The sequence below is a fragment of the Falco naumanni genome, chromosome 4 (assembly GCF_017639655.2).
Source record: "Falco naumanni isolate bFalNau1 chromosome 4, bFalNau1.pat, whole genome shotgun sequence".
Lineage (NCBI taxonomy): Eukaryota > Metazoa > Chordata > Aves > Falconiformes > Falconidae > Falco > Falco naumanni.
Window position 1 is genome coordinate 61,093,610 of NC_054057.1, and position 16,866 is coordinate 61,110,475.

The 16,866-nt window shown below is 45.0% G+C and overlaps 1 protein-coding gene across 1 annotated transcript in view; it reads right to left on the reverse strand.

Annotated features, from left to right (window-relative positions):
* The window catches only part of MYL3 (myosin light chain 3), a 35,426-nt gene extending 19,950 nt beyond the window's left edge, over nucleotides 1-15,476 (reverse strand). Inside the window, exons 1-2 of the mRNA XM_040593214.1 lie at nucleotides 15,387-15,476; nucleotides 14,852-14,994 (exon numbers count right to left, since the gene is read on the reverse strand). Of these exons, the coding sequence (XP_040449148.1) occupies nucleotides 14,852-14,974 (123 nt within the window). The 5' untranslated portion in view covers nucleotides 14,975-14,994; nucleotides 15,387-15,476. The remainder of the gene's footprint in view (nucleotides 1-14,851; nucleotides 14,995-15,386) is intronic.
* Nucleotides 15,477-16,866: the final 1,390 nt, after the last annotated feature.

The window sequence follows — 16,866 nt, forward strand, 5'->3', positions numbered from 1 at the left end:
GCCCTCACACCTCTGGTAAGTGGGTGCTAGGAAGTAAAAAGGCCCCTCTCTCAATCCACATGCACCGGGACAGGTGGACTCTGCCATTCCACAAGTAATTATGGGATAGCACTGCCCCTTGCAACATGCTCATCTTATGGTGGAAGGTCTCAAACAGCACAGGGAACTTAGTCACCAGATACTGCATCTGGTGGATATGATATGCTGGAAAGCACCCAGGAAAAGGGAAACACTTCTCTATTTAATTTTTTAAACAGCTTAAGTAAGGAAAAAAATGAGGCATTACTATAATTATTATTATTATTACAATTATTATTTCGACATAAAAGCCTTTGTCTTTCATTTTCAAAATCAAATGTTTTGTCTTGTAAATACTGGAAGTTTTTCTTTATTTTTCTTTTTTCTTCCTTTAAATTCAGAAGTTTTTATATTGAAATGACATATTTCATGTAAAATTGACATAAAGAATCCCATTGCCCCGCATTAGATCACCCCAAACCCTACCAAACCAATTCTTTTGGGGCTGAACAAACCCATTTTGAGTTGCCAAAAAGGAATTTCTGTGGGTTTTTTGTGTGTCGCTGAAACCTCTTCCTGAAAATTCAAGCTGGTTTCTTCAAACATTTTAATTTCCCACCAAGCCTAAAAACAACCATCCTTTGCTGAACTAATTCTGCTCTCAGATGACAGCGTTGTGTAACTCCTGTAGGTTGCTGATTGACGTGTCAGTCATGCTAGCGGTGAATGAGACCATGTGAGGCATTAAGTTGGCCGAAGTGAAATGAGCCTGATGGGTCTCAGGCAAGGCATAGAAAAAGGCATCTGTAAAGCAAAAATCTCCTGGAAGCAAAGGAATCAGTTCTGCATGTGGAAGCTGAAGCTCTTGCTCATACACAGTGAGGTCCCCCAAGAAACAAAATACCTTGGCAAGTACCTCCACCAGCAGCATCGGCCACCACAACCACCTACCACACTTCTCCTCCTCCAAGGTCTAGGCTGACAGTGTTTTGCAGCCCAGTGCACACAAAAGAGCTTCAGTGTCCTGGGTAGGAAATACTCATGTTTTCCCTGCCATCCCCTGACACAACCCCACACCGTGCGGTTCACACAGCAGCACGGTGCAGCCATCCCAACTCTGTCCCAAAGGTGGTGTTTTTCTCCATCACCGGCACTGCAGCTGTCACCACCCCGAGCCCTCCCAAGGATGGGATGGAGTGATGCCAACCTCCAGCCCCCACCTAATCCAGTCCCATACTTGTGCACTTGCGGTTCCTGCAAAATCAAACAGTAGCTGGACCCCTTTAAAACATCACACTCTTTGCCCTGCAACTGTCTTGGAGAAAAACACCCCAAAACTACACCAAGGTTAAGCTGCCCAAGAGTCCCCGCGATAACGTGCTGGCAGCTGGGAGAGCTCTGCTTTTGTGTCATGGAGCGGGCAGGTGCGGGGCACAGGCTGCTCCCAAAATAATCACACTATAACCCAGCCCCACTTTTAAATGGGCCAAAATTTCCCCATAGAAAATCCACGAGCACAAAGTAATACTTGCCATACATACTCTGGGGGTGGCTTTGGCGTTTTTTTTATTACTATTTTCCGAAGCAGGACGTTAGTCATTGTGAGCTGAAAGCAGCGTGCTCTGATCTCGCTGTGTAACCGCAGCTGTCCTGGATGCTCCTGCCCATCCCCAGCACCACCAGGGAGCTCCAGAGCAAAAAGCCGAGCCCCAGCTGGGAGGCTGGTTAAGACGACGGAAATTTTAAATCCTGTCCTTTTATTGAAATTTCAGATTCTGGTAGAAAATAAAAGAAAGAGAAATCCTTTCCCTCTCCCTGCCACCACCTTGAGTTTTTCCTTTCAGTTCAGCCTGCTGGGGTCCTTTGCTTGACTTAGAGGTTTATTTATTTATGTGGAAAGAAGCCAAATCTGAAGTTTCCTACAACTGCAACTGGAGCTGATGTATCAGAGTTTCAGGTTTGTTTTTCAGTCCACTTACAGCAGTGTCAATGTCCAAAACCTGATCACATTAGCAAGTGCTCTGGCTGGGGATGGTTTTCTGCAGGCTTTGCAGTGGAGCCTGCAAGGTGCCACTGGAAAACAAGCTTCTCCCAAGACCCCCTAGGTCTGTGCGTGTCCCTGCCGCAGCCCCCCGCGCCCTTTCGCACCCTTTGCACGCTCCTTGCCATCATACACACAGGTGCTGGAGAAAGATTCAGTCGCTGTGTTTATGAAGTGCTGTCACCGAGCAGCATGGCATTTGATGGCATTTCATTTCAGATGGGGGTTTCTTTTGCAAACATTAAAACAAAGAGGCGAAACGTTTTTACCTTGTGCCAGGCTGCGGCTGTTACCTACTAGTCAGCACTAACCACAAACACTGAAAAGTTTGAGCTATTTTCCTTAGAAACAGTTTATCTTTTTTATCTTTTTTTAATTATTCTTTTTTTCTTTTTTCTCTTTTATCTTTCTTTTTTCCCTTTTTTGTTTTCTTATTTTTACCCTTTTTTCTGTTATCTTTTTTCTTCTTTGTTGTCTTCTTTTTTCTTACGTCTTTTTCCTTTTTCCTCTTGATTTTTTCTCTTTCTTCTTTTTTTTCTCTTTGCCCCTCCCCCCACCCACCCCCCCCACCCCCAGCTACTCTCATGCTGCTCTTAACCATAGCTGAGGTTTTTTGAGGTTTTATTTCCTTGTTCCCCACTGCTGTTTTTTTAAGGCTGGATGGGTTATAAATCAGTTTGGTTTTCTAAAATCATTCACAGGAACACACTTCTCGCAGGAGATTTTTCAGTCACATCTGTCCAATAGCCGTGATGTTCCACTGCTTCCCAGAAAACACAATCGATGAATTGTCCCTGTTTCTGTTCTGATCATTGGGATGCACAAGGCTGCTGAAGCCGAGCAGCTTTTGCAGGCTGGAGGCTGGATGCTCTGGCCAAGTGGTGGGCTGAGTGCCACCTTCCATCCCAGTGTGGTCCCAGCATGGCAGGCTGCAGGGCCTGGCTCTCCTGCACCCACTGGAGATCTGGGAAGGGGGCACGGGTCCCCGGGTGGGCCATCCAGGCACCCTGCATGGGTGCAGTGTGAGCTTACACATGCACGAGGCAACTGGATAATGGAAAACTTCCTAGGGGCATGCATGGGTGGAAATGTTTGCGCATCTCTATATATGTCTGTTTACCTGTGTGTGTTGATTCGTATGTACATACGAATATACCTCACTGCACAGCACACACATTTCTTTCTTACATACATCCCTGTGCACACATGCACATACTATATATATATACATACACACACACTTACTATATATATATATATATCTCCTAGAATCCTAGACTGGTTTGGGTTGGAAGGGCCCTTAAAGACCGCCCAGTCCCACCCCTGCCACGTGCAGGGCCCCTTTCCCCCAGCCCCGGTGGCTCCCAGCCCCGTCCAGCCTGGCCTTGGGCACTGCCAGGGCTGGGGCACCCACAGCTGCTCTGGGCAGCCCGTGCCGGCGCCTCACCACCCTCACAGGGAAGGATTTCTCCCTAACTAATATTGTACACACAACTCGCGTTCACAACCGTACACACACGTTAACCCCGAAGGCAGCCAGAGAAAGCAGACGTGAGAGATGACGGTTTATAAAGGACCAGAATAAACCTGCATTGATCCTTTCAAATCTCGGCACTAGAATCTTTTGGACCTACAGCACAGATTGTTGGAAAAGTAGGATGCAGGTATTGAGCTGGGATAAATCAGCATGGGTGTATGCATGACTGGAGGGGCTATGCTGACTGACCCCCTCTACGAGTCGGTCCGTGACATGGATGGCATGCATGAGCAAAAGCCACTAAAGCTCTCCTGATCCCTGTTTTTAAGGCAGTCACCCCCAGTTCCCTGGCTATGGCTGGGATTCTGGTAAGCAGCTATCTCATCAGAGAGGTGGGCTGCACACTGACCACATACCCTGAGCATAGTACAATGATTTCAGTTTAAATTTAGGTGAGTCCCTCTCTGCTGTCTGCTTTTTTTAGGACTCAGATTGCAGATAGGACAGGGGAGGGGAAAATGCCATGTAAGATGCATACAATGAGACATGAAATCAAACTCAAGAAGGAAATTTGCTTAGGAGGAAAAAAAACCCCAACATTCTGGAGATTATATTGGCATTGCCCCTCTACTAATATTACGTCCATTTCCTTTCCCATATTCCTTTCCACTTCTTTACACTGGCTAGCATATGATAATTTTATACATATATATGTATATATATCTGTATATGAAAATTTGTTAGGAAATATGCTTTGATGTTGCTTTGTTGTTGCTATTTTTAGTAACACCTGGGGTTTAACCAATCTTTTTGCCACCTGGAAACCTTACAGCAAAGCCTAAGCAAAACAGCTCTGTCCCTGGGCTGGGGGAGGAAAGATGATGGAGGTGGAGGAGCTCGCTCTAGTCCAACATCAAAAGCTCTATACTTGGAGACTATCCAGAGCCACTACAGCTTTAGAAGAGGCTGGGATGATTTCAGACCCAAAATCCCAGAGCCTGTGCAGCAAGGTGGGCAGGTGTCATCATCAGCTGGAGCCAGGTGCATAGAGAGGCAGCAGGAGCTCTGCCCATGCTCCTGGTTTCAGTGCAGAGCTCACTGGTCACCCCGATTTTACCCTAAGCAGGCACCCGCTGCACGCCTCAGCCTGAAAATCACTGCAGATTCACCCTGCCCTTTCCTGCTGCCAAGGGGAACTGCTCCATAACATCTTTTAGGTATTTAGATCAGTCCTATTCCTCTAACACTTCAAAACCCTTCATGAAAGCCCATCTCAGAGCTATAATTTATCACTGTCCCCATTTTGCTTCCGGAGTGTGTGAAAGCAGAGATAGGGCTTCACCCAAGGCGGCAGCTCCCAGGGTCACTCCTGGGACTCGCAGAGCGGAGCTGAAGGGCTCTTTCACTTGGCAGTGCTTTTCATACGGAGGTGCACTGCCCTTGGCCAGCACAGCAAGGACTCGGTGACAGGTTGGTAACCAGCCCGCCCCTGGGAAGGGATGGGTGCAGGACTGGGAGGGAAGGCAGCACATCATCACCATCATCATCATCATCATCATCATCTGGCTCTGAGTCACGTCCCCATCCAGCTCACAACCTGGGTGCCTGTTTCCCATGGGGAACACCCACTAACATTTTTTCCATCCTCTTAGCACAGACACGGGGGAAAAATGCACGCAGGCACCTCTACCCGAACACTAACGTCTTTGCAAAAGTTTGGGAAACTCAAAGTTTCTCTTTGTATTAAGAGCCACTGTTCCTCTCCAGCCCCATCTCTACTATAACTACTCTCAACATTTTTTCCCCTTCTCCAAGTTAAGATTTAACTGGTTTATGAGAGGAATAAATATTCTGTCTCTACAGTCCAGCTTTCCAGCAACTTGGGAAAAGTTAGCACTTTGGCCAGGGCCTTCTGCATGCTCTGAGCTATGCATTTAATTTAAATTTAATAGTTATTGCACGTTACACAAATGGCGATTAAAACCATATTGATTGAGGTTTAGCAGCTATGTGAGAAATGCAGATCTTATTACAGAGCTGCTCCATACCCAGAGTGTGCTTTTAATAACTCCCTGCTCATCAAGGGGCAGATGGGAGGGAGGCAAAGGAAAAGGCAAGGCTGGGAGGCACGGCTGGAGGGACAATGGCAAAGCTACGGTAGGCAGCTCGCTTCACACCTCGGGTTCGCACACCCATAGCATGACATCTCCCCACCGATATGCTGCTTACTTCCCCATCTATAAATCAAAGAAAACCTACCTTAGGCACAACTACAGACACGCAAGCAAGCCTACCAGGCCACATCCACACCACGTGCTGGACAAGCAGACAAACATGTTGGCTGAGATCTCAGGAGATAAATGGCTGTGGCAGGACGTATTGCCCTAAGGGCTTCCTAGGTCAAGACCTGGTGCAGAGCCACTTGAAAACCCCAGAAACTGTCAAAACAGGACTTGTTATTTGCTCATCGCTCTCCCACCCCCCCGCCCCCCACTTTTCCAAAGGCTGCAAAGTTCATTTGGTGGCAAAGCAGAAATAAACAACATCTCGTGTCCTAGTTTGTCTGAGATAATGACTGAAAAGAGAAAATCACAGCACTGAAATCACCCTGCTGAGAGCAGTGCAAACCCTTTCAAACCAACTCTTGTGCTTTTGCACAATTCTTTGCTTTGCACAATTTCCATGCTTCTGAAAAGCAGGCTGGGAAATACTGCAGGGACAAGGTGTGTATAAATATTAGAGGAGACAGATAAAGATGTGGAACGTGCAGGGTTACAAGGGGAAATGGAGATTAAAAATCCTCCCAGGCACACCTGCAGAAAATCTTACTTTCCGTGATTCCAAATGACTCAGTAAAGCTGGGCTACCCTTGGGCAGGGTCTACCCAGCACCACAGCTTTTCCTTATGTATTAGGGAAATAAAGTAAATGGTGTTTCAGATCCTCCACAGAAATCATCTCCTTTCCATGAGAGACTAAAGAAAGCCACGTTCAGAAAATCCCACTGCACTTCTGCTTCTCAGCAATCCAGATACAGGCTCAGAAAGCTGCTTATTTTGCTTTAAATATTCCAAGGCCTGAGGATTCAGTAACACTGCAACTCCGAGTTATTTCAAATAAAAAAGAACATATGAAACTTGACAGGTTTTCATCTCTACATCCCTCAGACCGAGCTGAGCTGTTTACAGGTTTGGTTTTGTATGTCTCTGTGCCACAGACACCAGACACTGCAAAGAAGTTATTTTTTGGCAGCTGCATAACAAAGGCTTGGAAGAGGAAACTACCCAGAAAATTATTACATTTTTTTTAAAAAAAAAATCATACTGTGGTGTATTTTAGGGTGCCACTGAGCAATTTCCAGATTTTCAGGGAAAAAGTAATTTTGATTAAAACTGAAAACAGGTTTGGGTTTTGTGTTCTACTTGATGACAGTTTTAGTTGGAAATGAGGGAGAAAAATTGTTCCAGATTGGTCAAAATTTTCTCTTCTGCCCAAACTGAAGTAATTCCACCATTAAAAATTTCTGGGTGGTTTTTTTTTGGGTTTTGTTTGTTTTTTTTTTTTTTTTTTATATAAGAAGGAAAGAACCATTCAAAATGAATAGCTGCTTCAGATCAAAAAAGTCTAAAGAGGGAATTAACTAAAAAAAGCTGAAACTGGTAATTTTCTTTATCCTTTTCAGATTTTTTTGGAAAACTTTGCAAAATCTGTGTCTATTTGCAAAGCATTCTGGTACCACCTAACTGCACTTTCAAGTCTCCCCAAAAAATATTTTTAAGAGAAACATCACCCAGCTCTGCAAACAAGAAAGATACACAAAGATAGCCAGGCTTTTGTTGGCCCAGTAAATTAATCTGGAAAGCTCCTTCAATTTCCAGTGCTATTCAGTTTTGGCCCTTAGAATGAGTGGAATATACTACAAAGGAACCCTTTTGCTGTGTTTTAATGCATGCTTGCTCAGCATCTTACTATTTCTTCACTGCTCTGCATCCTGGCCTGCATCTCTTGGGCATCATCTCTTTTTGGGATGCTACAGCCCCGGGGACTTCAGTCATCCCACATCCCTTCTTCTGATGAAACATTTTGCTGGGTCAAGGCCACAGGTGGTTTCCTAACGCTGAAAAATACCCTTTATACTTTCAGGCACTGATTCATATCTGTCAAGCAAGCTGCCAAATTCATGTCAGCCAGGGGCCAGCTGCTGCAAAGAGAGGGACAGGAGGGAGAAAGGTGCTCACTCCACTATTATAAGCTGCTCTACAATGGCCAGTGTGGCTGGGAACATCCTGTGCTTCCAGAATGACACGGAGTGTGATAAATAAAGGGGAGAATAAAAGAGCAGAGCTGCATTTAGAAGCGTGCTATGGCTGCATGGCATTTTAATTATGCTAATCTCTATGGTCCATCCAGAAGCACTGAAAGAAATTGTTAGTTGGGCATTATAAGCTTGACCATCAGCTGATTTTTATGTGCAAGGCAGTGTGTCTCAGCCACCAGCTCCTGAGAAGATACCTGTGGTAGCTGGGTACAGCCTCTCACAGGCAGGGGGGGCTTTGGAAAGGGAACAGAGACTGTGGTGACAGCCCTGACAGCATCCTCCAGCTGAGCTTCTCCTCCCCATGCACACTCATGAGTGTGCAACACCAGACCTCTGCACCCCCTGCTATGCAGAGGGTGTGAGACAGGGTGTGAGAAAGCACCATTTACAAAGGGAAAGCACTATACCATATTATACCTGCAGGAGGATTAATTCATCCCATCCTAAAAAAGTTATCTGGTATTTAAAATAAGTGGCATCTGAAGTCTTCCTGCGGAGTTACAGGAGTTTGTACGGTTATGATGCTAAAAAGGGAGCTGCCTCTATGTACCTGAAGATATTCTGCCGGATCTATGCAATTTTTCAGCACATACCTAAGAGGCATTTGCCTCTCACTAAATTAAAAATAAATCAGAATAAGCTTACAAAAGTTCTCACACCTTGCCAGAGCACTGGTCCATGGCAAGAATGGTGAGTCAGAGGCAAATCCCATAAAACTCAAAAGGAAACATTTCCTACTGACTCCCGTGAGCTCGGGCTCGCAATGGTGTCTCTTGTCTTTGCTAAACTTTCACTCATTTTCGCCTGGGGCCTCCTCAAGACTCACTACTCAAATTTCTCTGGGCTTGAAAGGCTCAGGAAGAAACCACTGAGAGAGAAAGAGGCCCAGCGTGGGCTTGGTTTAGCCTGGCAGGTGTCTGCCCACTTCAGAAACTTTCACATATGTGAGCACAGGAGGGAAATTGCTCTCTAAAAGTATTTCTACCGACACGCACTGTAGGCCAATAATAATAGCGGTGATGACAATGGAAATGTGTAGCACCTGGAAGGAATGAAAGCAAGGCAAAAAACAGATTGGAGAGAGAAAGATGAGAGAGTGTTCGAGGTGGAACTCATATGGTGACCACCTTCAGCTGTCCTGACTTTGGAGGCTCAGGCATACATGCATAGAGATGTCTTGATCTTGGAGGCTCAGGCATACATGCATATAAAGAGGCATCCCACGTCGCTCTCAAGGAAGGCTTGGCCAAACTCCATGAAATCTAACATGGAGACAGGTTTCAAAGTGAGCAAAGGCCTGCATTGCCCCCCAGCATCTTACTAAAAGAGAACATAACTACTTTGTGCAAGCTGGGTATGATATGTGCGCACTGCATGGAATATCCAGCCAGGCTTTCTTTGGATCAGACAAGCCCTTACTAGTTGGATGCCTTTAGCATCCCACGGGACACCATCTACTCAGAGACTCAAGGAAACTGTTCTCGGTGCTGCCCTGTGTTGGGGGCTCAGGGACAGCCCTGTACCACCATCTACCTGAGGCACTCTTGATGGAGCTGTGCTTTGCTGGTGTACAGCAGGGGTTACACAGCTTGCTGATGGCTTTGACGACACATGCTCCTGCTGTCTCTGTACCAGAGGGAAGGGGTTCTTCAACATGCCGAGATTAAAATCACACTTGCACTGGAATGTCCTAATCTTGGCCCAGCAAATGGCTTTTTTTTTTCTGGCAAGAAAAGGCCCCTTCTTTCTTATACAACCTGTTGTATCATGTTTTCCATGGGTTGTAAAGGACCTTAGACTCCTGCCACCAACCAGCTACAAGGTTATCCGCTGCTGAGCCTCTCATCCCAGAAGAGACGCACGCCCATGAGCTCATGGTTCCCTCACACATCCAGATAAAACAACTCTTTTGCACACTCAGAAACTGTCTCCAGTGGGCCAACACCTCAGCTTTCTTACTTACAAAGAAGCCTTTTTGCCTACAAAACCCTTCGCCTCTACCCACTCACACCCCCGCTTCTTACGGAAGGCAGGGACGTAGGTAACTTCCTCTGTCACGTGCAAAATACCCTTCCCTCTCCAGCAGTATGCTCGAAACCTGCAGCACATTCATCCCACAAACAAACCCCTTTCTATCCACAAAGTAACTCCTGCTTTCCACTCCCCTAAGCCCTTCTCACACGAATGTCCGCTATTAACTCACATTTCTCCCACATCCAAGCTCACTCCGAAATAATCATTTCAGTCACTTCAGCCCAGAATAATTTCTTCAGCAAGGCAGCAAAATCTCCTCTGCCAATCCCACCTAGCAAGGCATTTAGAAGCTAAAATGGGATTTTCCCCCACGAAAATCAATCCATCTCCCCCAGGAGATGTTTGCATCCCTTCTCCCGGGAGTGCAGCCACCCCAGCCTGCCCAGTCCTGCCTCACGCTGCAGCAACAGCTCGCACGTGCAGCCCTGCACATCTGCTGGCTGTGACCTGGCCGTCACACTGTGGCACGCTCCGTGCTTCCCAGCTGAACAGACAAGTCCAGCATGATCCCATCTTTACCGGTGCTGTGCCATGCCTGTACATTTTCCCCACGGCTGCTCCCATCCCAGATGCTCTTACATCTGTCCTTGCAGAAAAAGGGAAGACACTTTTATTTTTTAGTATCCCTGCAGATGTTCAGAAGCCTGCAGGGCATTTCAGGAGAACAAGTTTCACGTGGCTTCATGATCACAGTGCTCCATAGAAATAAGCGATGAGTGTTTTTTCCCCAGGCACCTGTATTACTGCATGCTGCTACAATGAGCATATCAAGTGATGACATGGGAAAACGTGGCTATCAAGGATAACTCTATATGGTAAGCTGTGTTCCTTCGGGTCCTCACATATGCCAGCTGTCTCTGCATGGCCTTTTGGGACCCAGGACTCACTGGACTTTGAGCACACGTCATCTCAGCTATCTTTAGCAGCTGAAACATCAGCACCCAAATACCTGTCTCATCTCCCCTTATCAAGAGATCAGCGTCTCCCAAGGGTGATCCAATCCATCCTGATATATGTGTTCAGCACAGCCACAAGGGATAAACCTCAGGAGAGTTTCTCTCTGCTGATTATAGATGATTCATTTAAGATCAATGATCAGCTTTCCAATGGTTAATGGTATGGACACAACTTTGGTGTCCATAACAATAAAAGATTAATCCTGTTTTGCATCAGCCTTACTATTTTTCAGGAGAGCAGAATATATATCTGGCAAATGTTCCCCCCTACTAAAAGACAGCATTTGGGTGGGAATGAATAAGGTATGTGCAACAGACAATCTTCTTGCAACAATATCTCTTCAGGACAATCTGTTCCCCAAAGTAAAGAGGTTCAGGAGCCCTAGAAACACTTTCTTAAAAACATAATTCTTTGGGGACTCAGCCAAACTCTTACAGAAAAACAAAGAAACAACAACAAAAAAAAAAAAACCCACAACCTCTTTTCTATGAGTTGCAAACAACATTCAGTCATATACAATCTACTTTGATTCAAAGTACTGGATCAAATCCTATAGGAATGTATATGTGAGTAACATTAACACTTTAGAATAACTGCATGTACTTAAGGGGACTTATCTCACATTTAGGCTACTGCAACTGATAACCCAGTAGAGACTCGGTACAGACTGAGATAATGAAACGGCAAGAGAAAGACAATGGGAAAATCAAACAGGGATCATAGAAAATTAAGAAAAAAAGAAAAATAAGAAAATAAGGCTTTTAGACCATTCTCATGACAGCAGACTAACAGACAGGAAAATTGAAACAAGAAGTACATTTCTCTACCACAGAAGTATGTTAGTTTGGAGGCTTTTTAGTGCCTAAAAAAAAAAGGTCAAAAATTCCAAATACAAAATTGTGCAATAAGGTCTAAGAATGAATATAGATAATTTGAGACATTCCTATCAAAGGATGCATTTCATTAATTTTTAACATTTTGTTTTGACACAAGGTTGTTTTCCTCGCCTTTTTTTAACTACAGATTATCTTCTGCATGAAAACAAGAATGAGTTTCATCCTGGAATGCAGTAAAGGGATGTTTGGAGAATTTAAAAACTCATTAAGGCATTTTTTTTCAAATGTTGTACAATGATCTAGGGAGGTGTTCTGATCTACACCAGATGGCCTGAGCTCCACCAGATCTAGGCTTATGGAGCAGGAAGCAGTATATTGGCCAGCCCTGTGCACAAATAGCTTCAATTTTGACAAAAGCATTTTTGATTAAAAACATTTAATTGAAAAACTCCCAGGAAAACTTCTCTAGAGAATACTGTCTCCCCTTATAGCATATGAGTTTTGGGAAAAAAAATACCATGGACCCAACCCATGCATCTACCTATGCTTTCCCTAGTCCTAATTGCTATATCATAGATAATGGAATATTCTCTGCAAAGGTGAAGCAATGCTATCACAGGAGTACTGGATTTACTTACTCAATATGCACTTATTAGCACTTTAAAAAATATGATAGGAGTCCATAATTGCAAATTGTGCTGGAAGGCAAAATAAGAAATTGCATGAAAAAGTGTGCAGAGCGAGTACGTTTTAAAAAATAATGCAAAAATGAATTGGTTTCAAATCCTATTTGGATGAAAATGTATTTGATGATCCTGAAATGGTGGTGTTAAATGTTTTTTAAGCGGTACCAGCTTGAGGGTTGTTTTTTGGTGTTTTTTTTTTTAATTACAGCTCATCTCTCTACTGGACTTAGCTGCCCTTCATACCACAGTGTCAGAGTATCCCAGCTGAACATTATCACAATGTCATGGTATCCTGGCTGAAGCTATGTGTGCCCTGGAAAAGAAGTTATTGCGATTGCCCTCTCCTCCTTTTACAGTGCAGGAATGTTAAGTACAGAGACGTTACCAGAAAGCTGGATCCCACCACGTACCACTTGCTCAAGGTCATGGTGGAAGTTATCGGAGCACAGCACTACTCGAGTGTCAGTACTTTAAAAACTAGCCCAAAACTGAATTCCGTGTAATTAGACTTCTTCTTGATAAAGTTACAAATTATTGGGGTTTTTTCACTGGTATTAAAACTGAAAGATTTGCAAGGTCTTTATGATTCAAGGCAGGACAAACCCACTGTCAGTGCTTCCTTTATTATAAATCCCTAGCTGCAGGAGTCAGTCCCATGTGGAAGAAGCAAACAGTTTCAGCAGTCCATGATTTACAAGCCACGCAAGAGCCACGTTGCCATGTGCTCAGGAGGCACATCAAAGAGACAGAGTAACTTATGCCCTTCCTCACATAGTTTCTGTGTTTTCCTGAGAGGGAAACTACTTTCTGAGCTAACAAGAGAGGATCCCAGAGACATTCATCCCTCGTCTCAGCTCTGAGGAGTTGGTGCCGTGGATGGCAGTGGAGCTGTGTCCTTTTCCCTCTTCAGCAATATCTAGTCTTGCCTCATGTCCTATGGCTCACCTTAAACACAGGTGATCACCAGGACTCCCCTGTTGGTTGCTCAGTATCTTGTAAGAAACAGGAAAGAATCTGGCTGCTCTAAACTAATCAACCAAATAATGCTGATTTGCACCCAGTCATTGTCTGGCCCAAATCCCTATGAGAAAGAAACCCGTGAGATGCTGCAAAGCTCCTCTTCTTTTTCCCAAGGGCAACAATGCCTTTTCCCAAAGGACAGTTCCCAAAGGACAATGCCTTGCAAAGAAATCCTGCTATGCCTTGCAGTATCGGTCCATCTTGGGGTATTTACTGTGCAAACAATACCGGAGAGGTGTTTCTAAAGATGCCTGCAGGGGCCTCTGACATTGCCTTTGAACATGTGTGGTGCAGAAGGAGCAAAGGGGAACTACTCACCTTTAGATCTTCATTTGCTTATTGCATTTTTATAAGTCAGGAGGTCATTTCATGGTCATTTCCATAGGAATATATAATTTCTTCTTATCATTCTCTGATACAAATTTCTTTTGAAATAAGAGTCACTCTCAGTTATCTGCTGAAGGGTCAATTCCCATGAAAAAAAACAAGTGGAAGGAAAACAGACCTCCAGCATCATTTCACTGGAATTACTACTTCACAGCTTTAAAACCTTGAGTGTTTCCTAAACATTGAAAGTTCCCTGTCAATGGGGTGGTTCACTGAAAGGGCAACGTGATGCCAGTTAGGCAGCTCAGGATAACAGTAGTGACCCCAAATTTTCTCAAAACCTATATAGGAAATATAATCTTATCCTTGCATATTTTAACAAGACTTCAGCAAACCCTGATGGGAGCAGCACTGACTCTTTCCAGTAGAAATTTCTCTAAAGGAGGAGGAGAAGGCTCATGCCCTTTGGAGGAACCTTGGGGCAGAACCTGAAAGTAGCAGGTCATACAGGAAACCTGGATTTTTGCCCAAGTTTCTCTCTGCCTTCCAAAGTACGCACATAAGCACATAGTTCCCTTGCCATCCAGTTGGGCTTTTCTGGAAAACCACAGGAGGTGTCAATGGCTCACTTTAAAGAAGTCCCAGACTGGTGATGTCTACAAAAGTGATGCATTCCAGGCAGACAGAAGTTAATTCAACACATGATCCAAGCCCGCTCCAGTCTGGCCTTGGCCATTGGTTAGTCAGTGGTCAGCCCCGGGTACAGTCAAGGCTTCCTGACATGTACCTGCAGTATTGCCTGCAGAGGAGCAGTCATGTTCCCACTGAGGTCAGTGAAACTTGTATGCAATAAAATCTGATACTTTGGGGATAAGATGGGACAAACACATCTGATCATCTTCAGGTAAAATAAAATTCAGCTTTTAGCTTCTCTGTTTAGCAGACACCCGCCCAGCGACTTTGCTCCCACTCTTACTCTGCCTGCGGCAATTGCCTTTGCTGCACACTCTCTGCTCAAAAACACGAGCTGCTTTTGGAGAAGGTCATCTCACAGTACTGAATACACCACCACCAGAACCACCACCAACCCAAGGCCCCTCAGCCCACTTCCTCCTATGCCAGCTCAAAAGATACATACTTTGATAGAAGCTGGGTTAAATTCAACTTCTTTTTTGGGTTCTGGTTCTGCTGGTTTAGGTGCTGGTTTGGGTTCTTCCTTCTTAGGTTCAGCTTTCTTAGGTTCGGGCTTCTTTGGAGGCATGCTGGTTTGCTGGTGGGCTGCTTTAGAAAGGGAGAGAAGGAGACAAGACAGTCAGGGAAGAGGTGGCTGCTGCAAGATAAATCACCAGCGCACACAGGTCTTTATGCCTGTCCAGTATCCTGAAGTCACACTTGTGTCACTCTCCAACCTGTCACATGCCAGAGCTTACAATAGGGCTGCTGCTATAAAAGGACAAGACATTTACCGGGCTATTTTAGAGCCATCAGATACGGCATTGTTATGAATTAACACTTAAATGGAATGAGAGGTTGGGGGTTTTAGGGCTGAGGCTGGCGCTGGGTCAAACATTTCTGGTGCGCATGTGCATGCGTGTGCGGTACACGGGGTGGCTGGGTTATGACCCAGGTCCATCGATGGGTTTTATCATCCCCAGGGCCACGCTGACACCTACCTTCCCAGCTCACTTGCTGCACAGTGTCTCTTTTTCAGGCTGGACTGCACCCCGGCCTTTGTTGTGCTGCTGTTCATTAAAAGACGACCACAGATCTATAATTAGACGTGAGGATGGAGCTATATGGGAGGCTGACCATCAACACGTTAGCTGGCACAGGGGAGAATTGTTACCTCAGATCACACACTGGTCTCCTAGGAAGGTGCAAAGAACCAGTATTGCTTATAGCAGAAAGCATCTAACAAGCATGGAAACACGCACACACAGGGTCTGGGATAACACTGGGTCTCTGTAAGTACATCCTTACGTCTGAGATTTTCCAGACCATTTTGGGGACTTGAATGCCAAATTCCTAGTAGAATAACTAAGATAAGGGTATCCACTTGAAGCTTTTCTAATCCCAGCCTTACTTTGATTTAGATAACTCCTCTTCAAAGCAAAATGGAGTTAACAGTTTTCAGATCCGCATTTGCTTATGTTATTTTTCTAAATCAGGTCACTGTCTGAGACATGGTCACTTCCACATTGCCTGATCTATTTTTTTTCCAAAAAAACAACACCCCCTGTAACAAGACAACCACCCCCCAAATCACAATGTATTTGAAAAAGGGATCTGTGCTGGCATTTCAAATAAGTATCAGTTGAATCATAAATCTCTTTGTTTTTCTTACTGTGTCATCCTGATAACAGAGCATTCAGACCCCTTTGAGACCTGCTTTTGCCCACCCCGCCACCAGCCTGACCCCTCAGTAGCTGCTCTAGGCACTCCTGGTTCCCTGGCTGGCTTTGCTGGAAGAGTGCTTGTGCTTTATCCCGCACAACTGCTCCCAAATCGCAGCCCATCCACTACTGGCAGTACACAAGCAGCTTGGAAGTGCCACATGATTCCTACACAGAAAGCTGGCCACCCCCTTTGAACTGCTGTCTCCACCATGGCTTCAGCAAGTGAAAGCGGTTGGGGAACCTGGAGAGACTGGAGGGGGAATGGAGCAGGGCTGAGCTTTGTGTCTATACAATATGGTGTAGTTCCAGGTCCTACCTGAATGAGAGCCTGCTTTCTGATTCCAGGTTTGAGGCAATGCCACAGCATTTATTACAGTAATAAATACATCGCTACAATAGCATAACTGCACAGTAATGGTTGTTTATGCTTTTTGGATAATGCGAAGCAAATCTCATTCCTCTAATTAAAGAGGACACTTCAAGAACACTGCCTATGACAGGAGCCTTGAGCTGCTCCTGACCAACCTAGTGAGGTATTTTGGTGTTTTGGCATTTCACTGTTTCAGGGACCACCCAGAGAACTGCATTTTTCCCTGCAGTGTGTTGCCTTCCAGGTAACTCAATTCTGGTCAAAGCTGGTAGCAGCAAAAGGATGTGTCTCCATGAACAGCTATGCAGAGATCTGTCTACTGTCTCTCCCAGACCAGACTCTAGTTCTGCCACTTCTATTCAGTTCACAAACGCCACAAGACCTGCT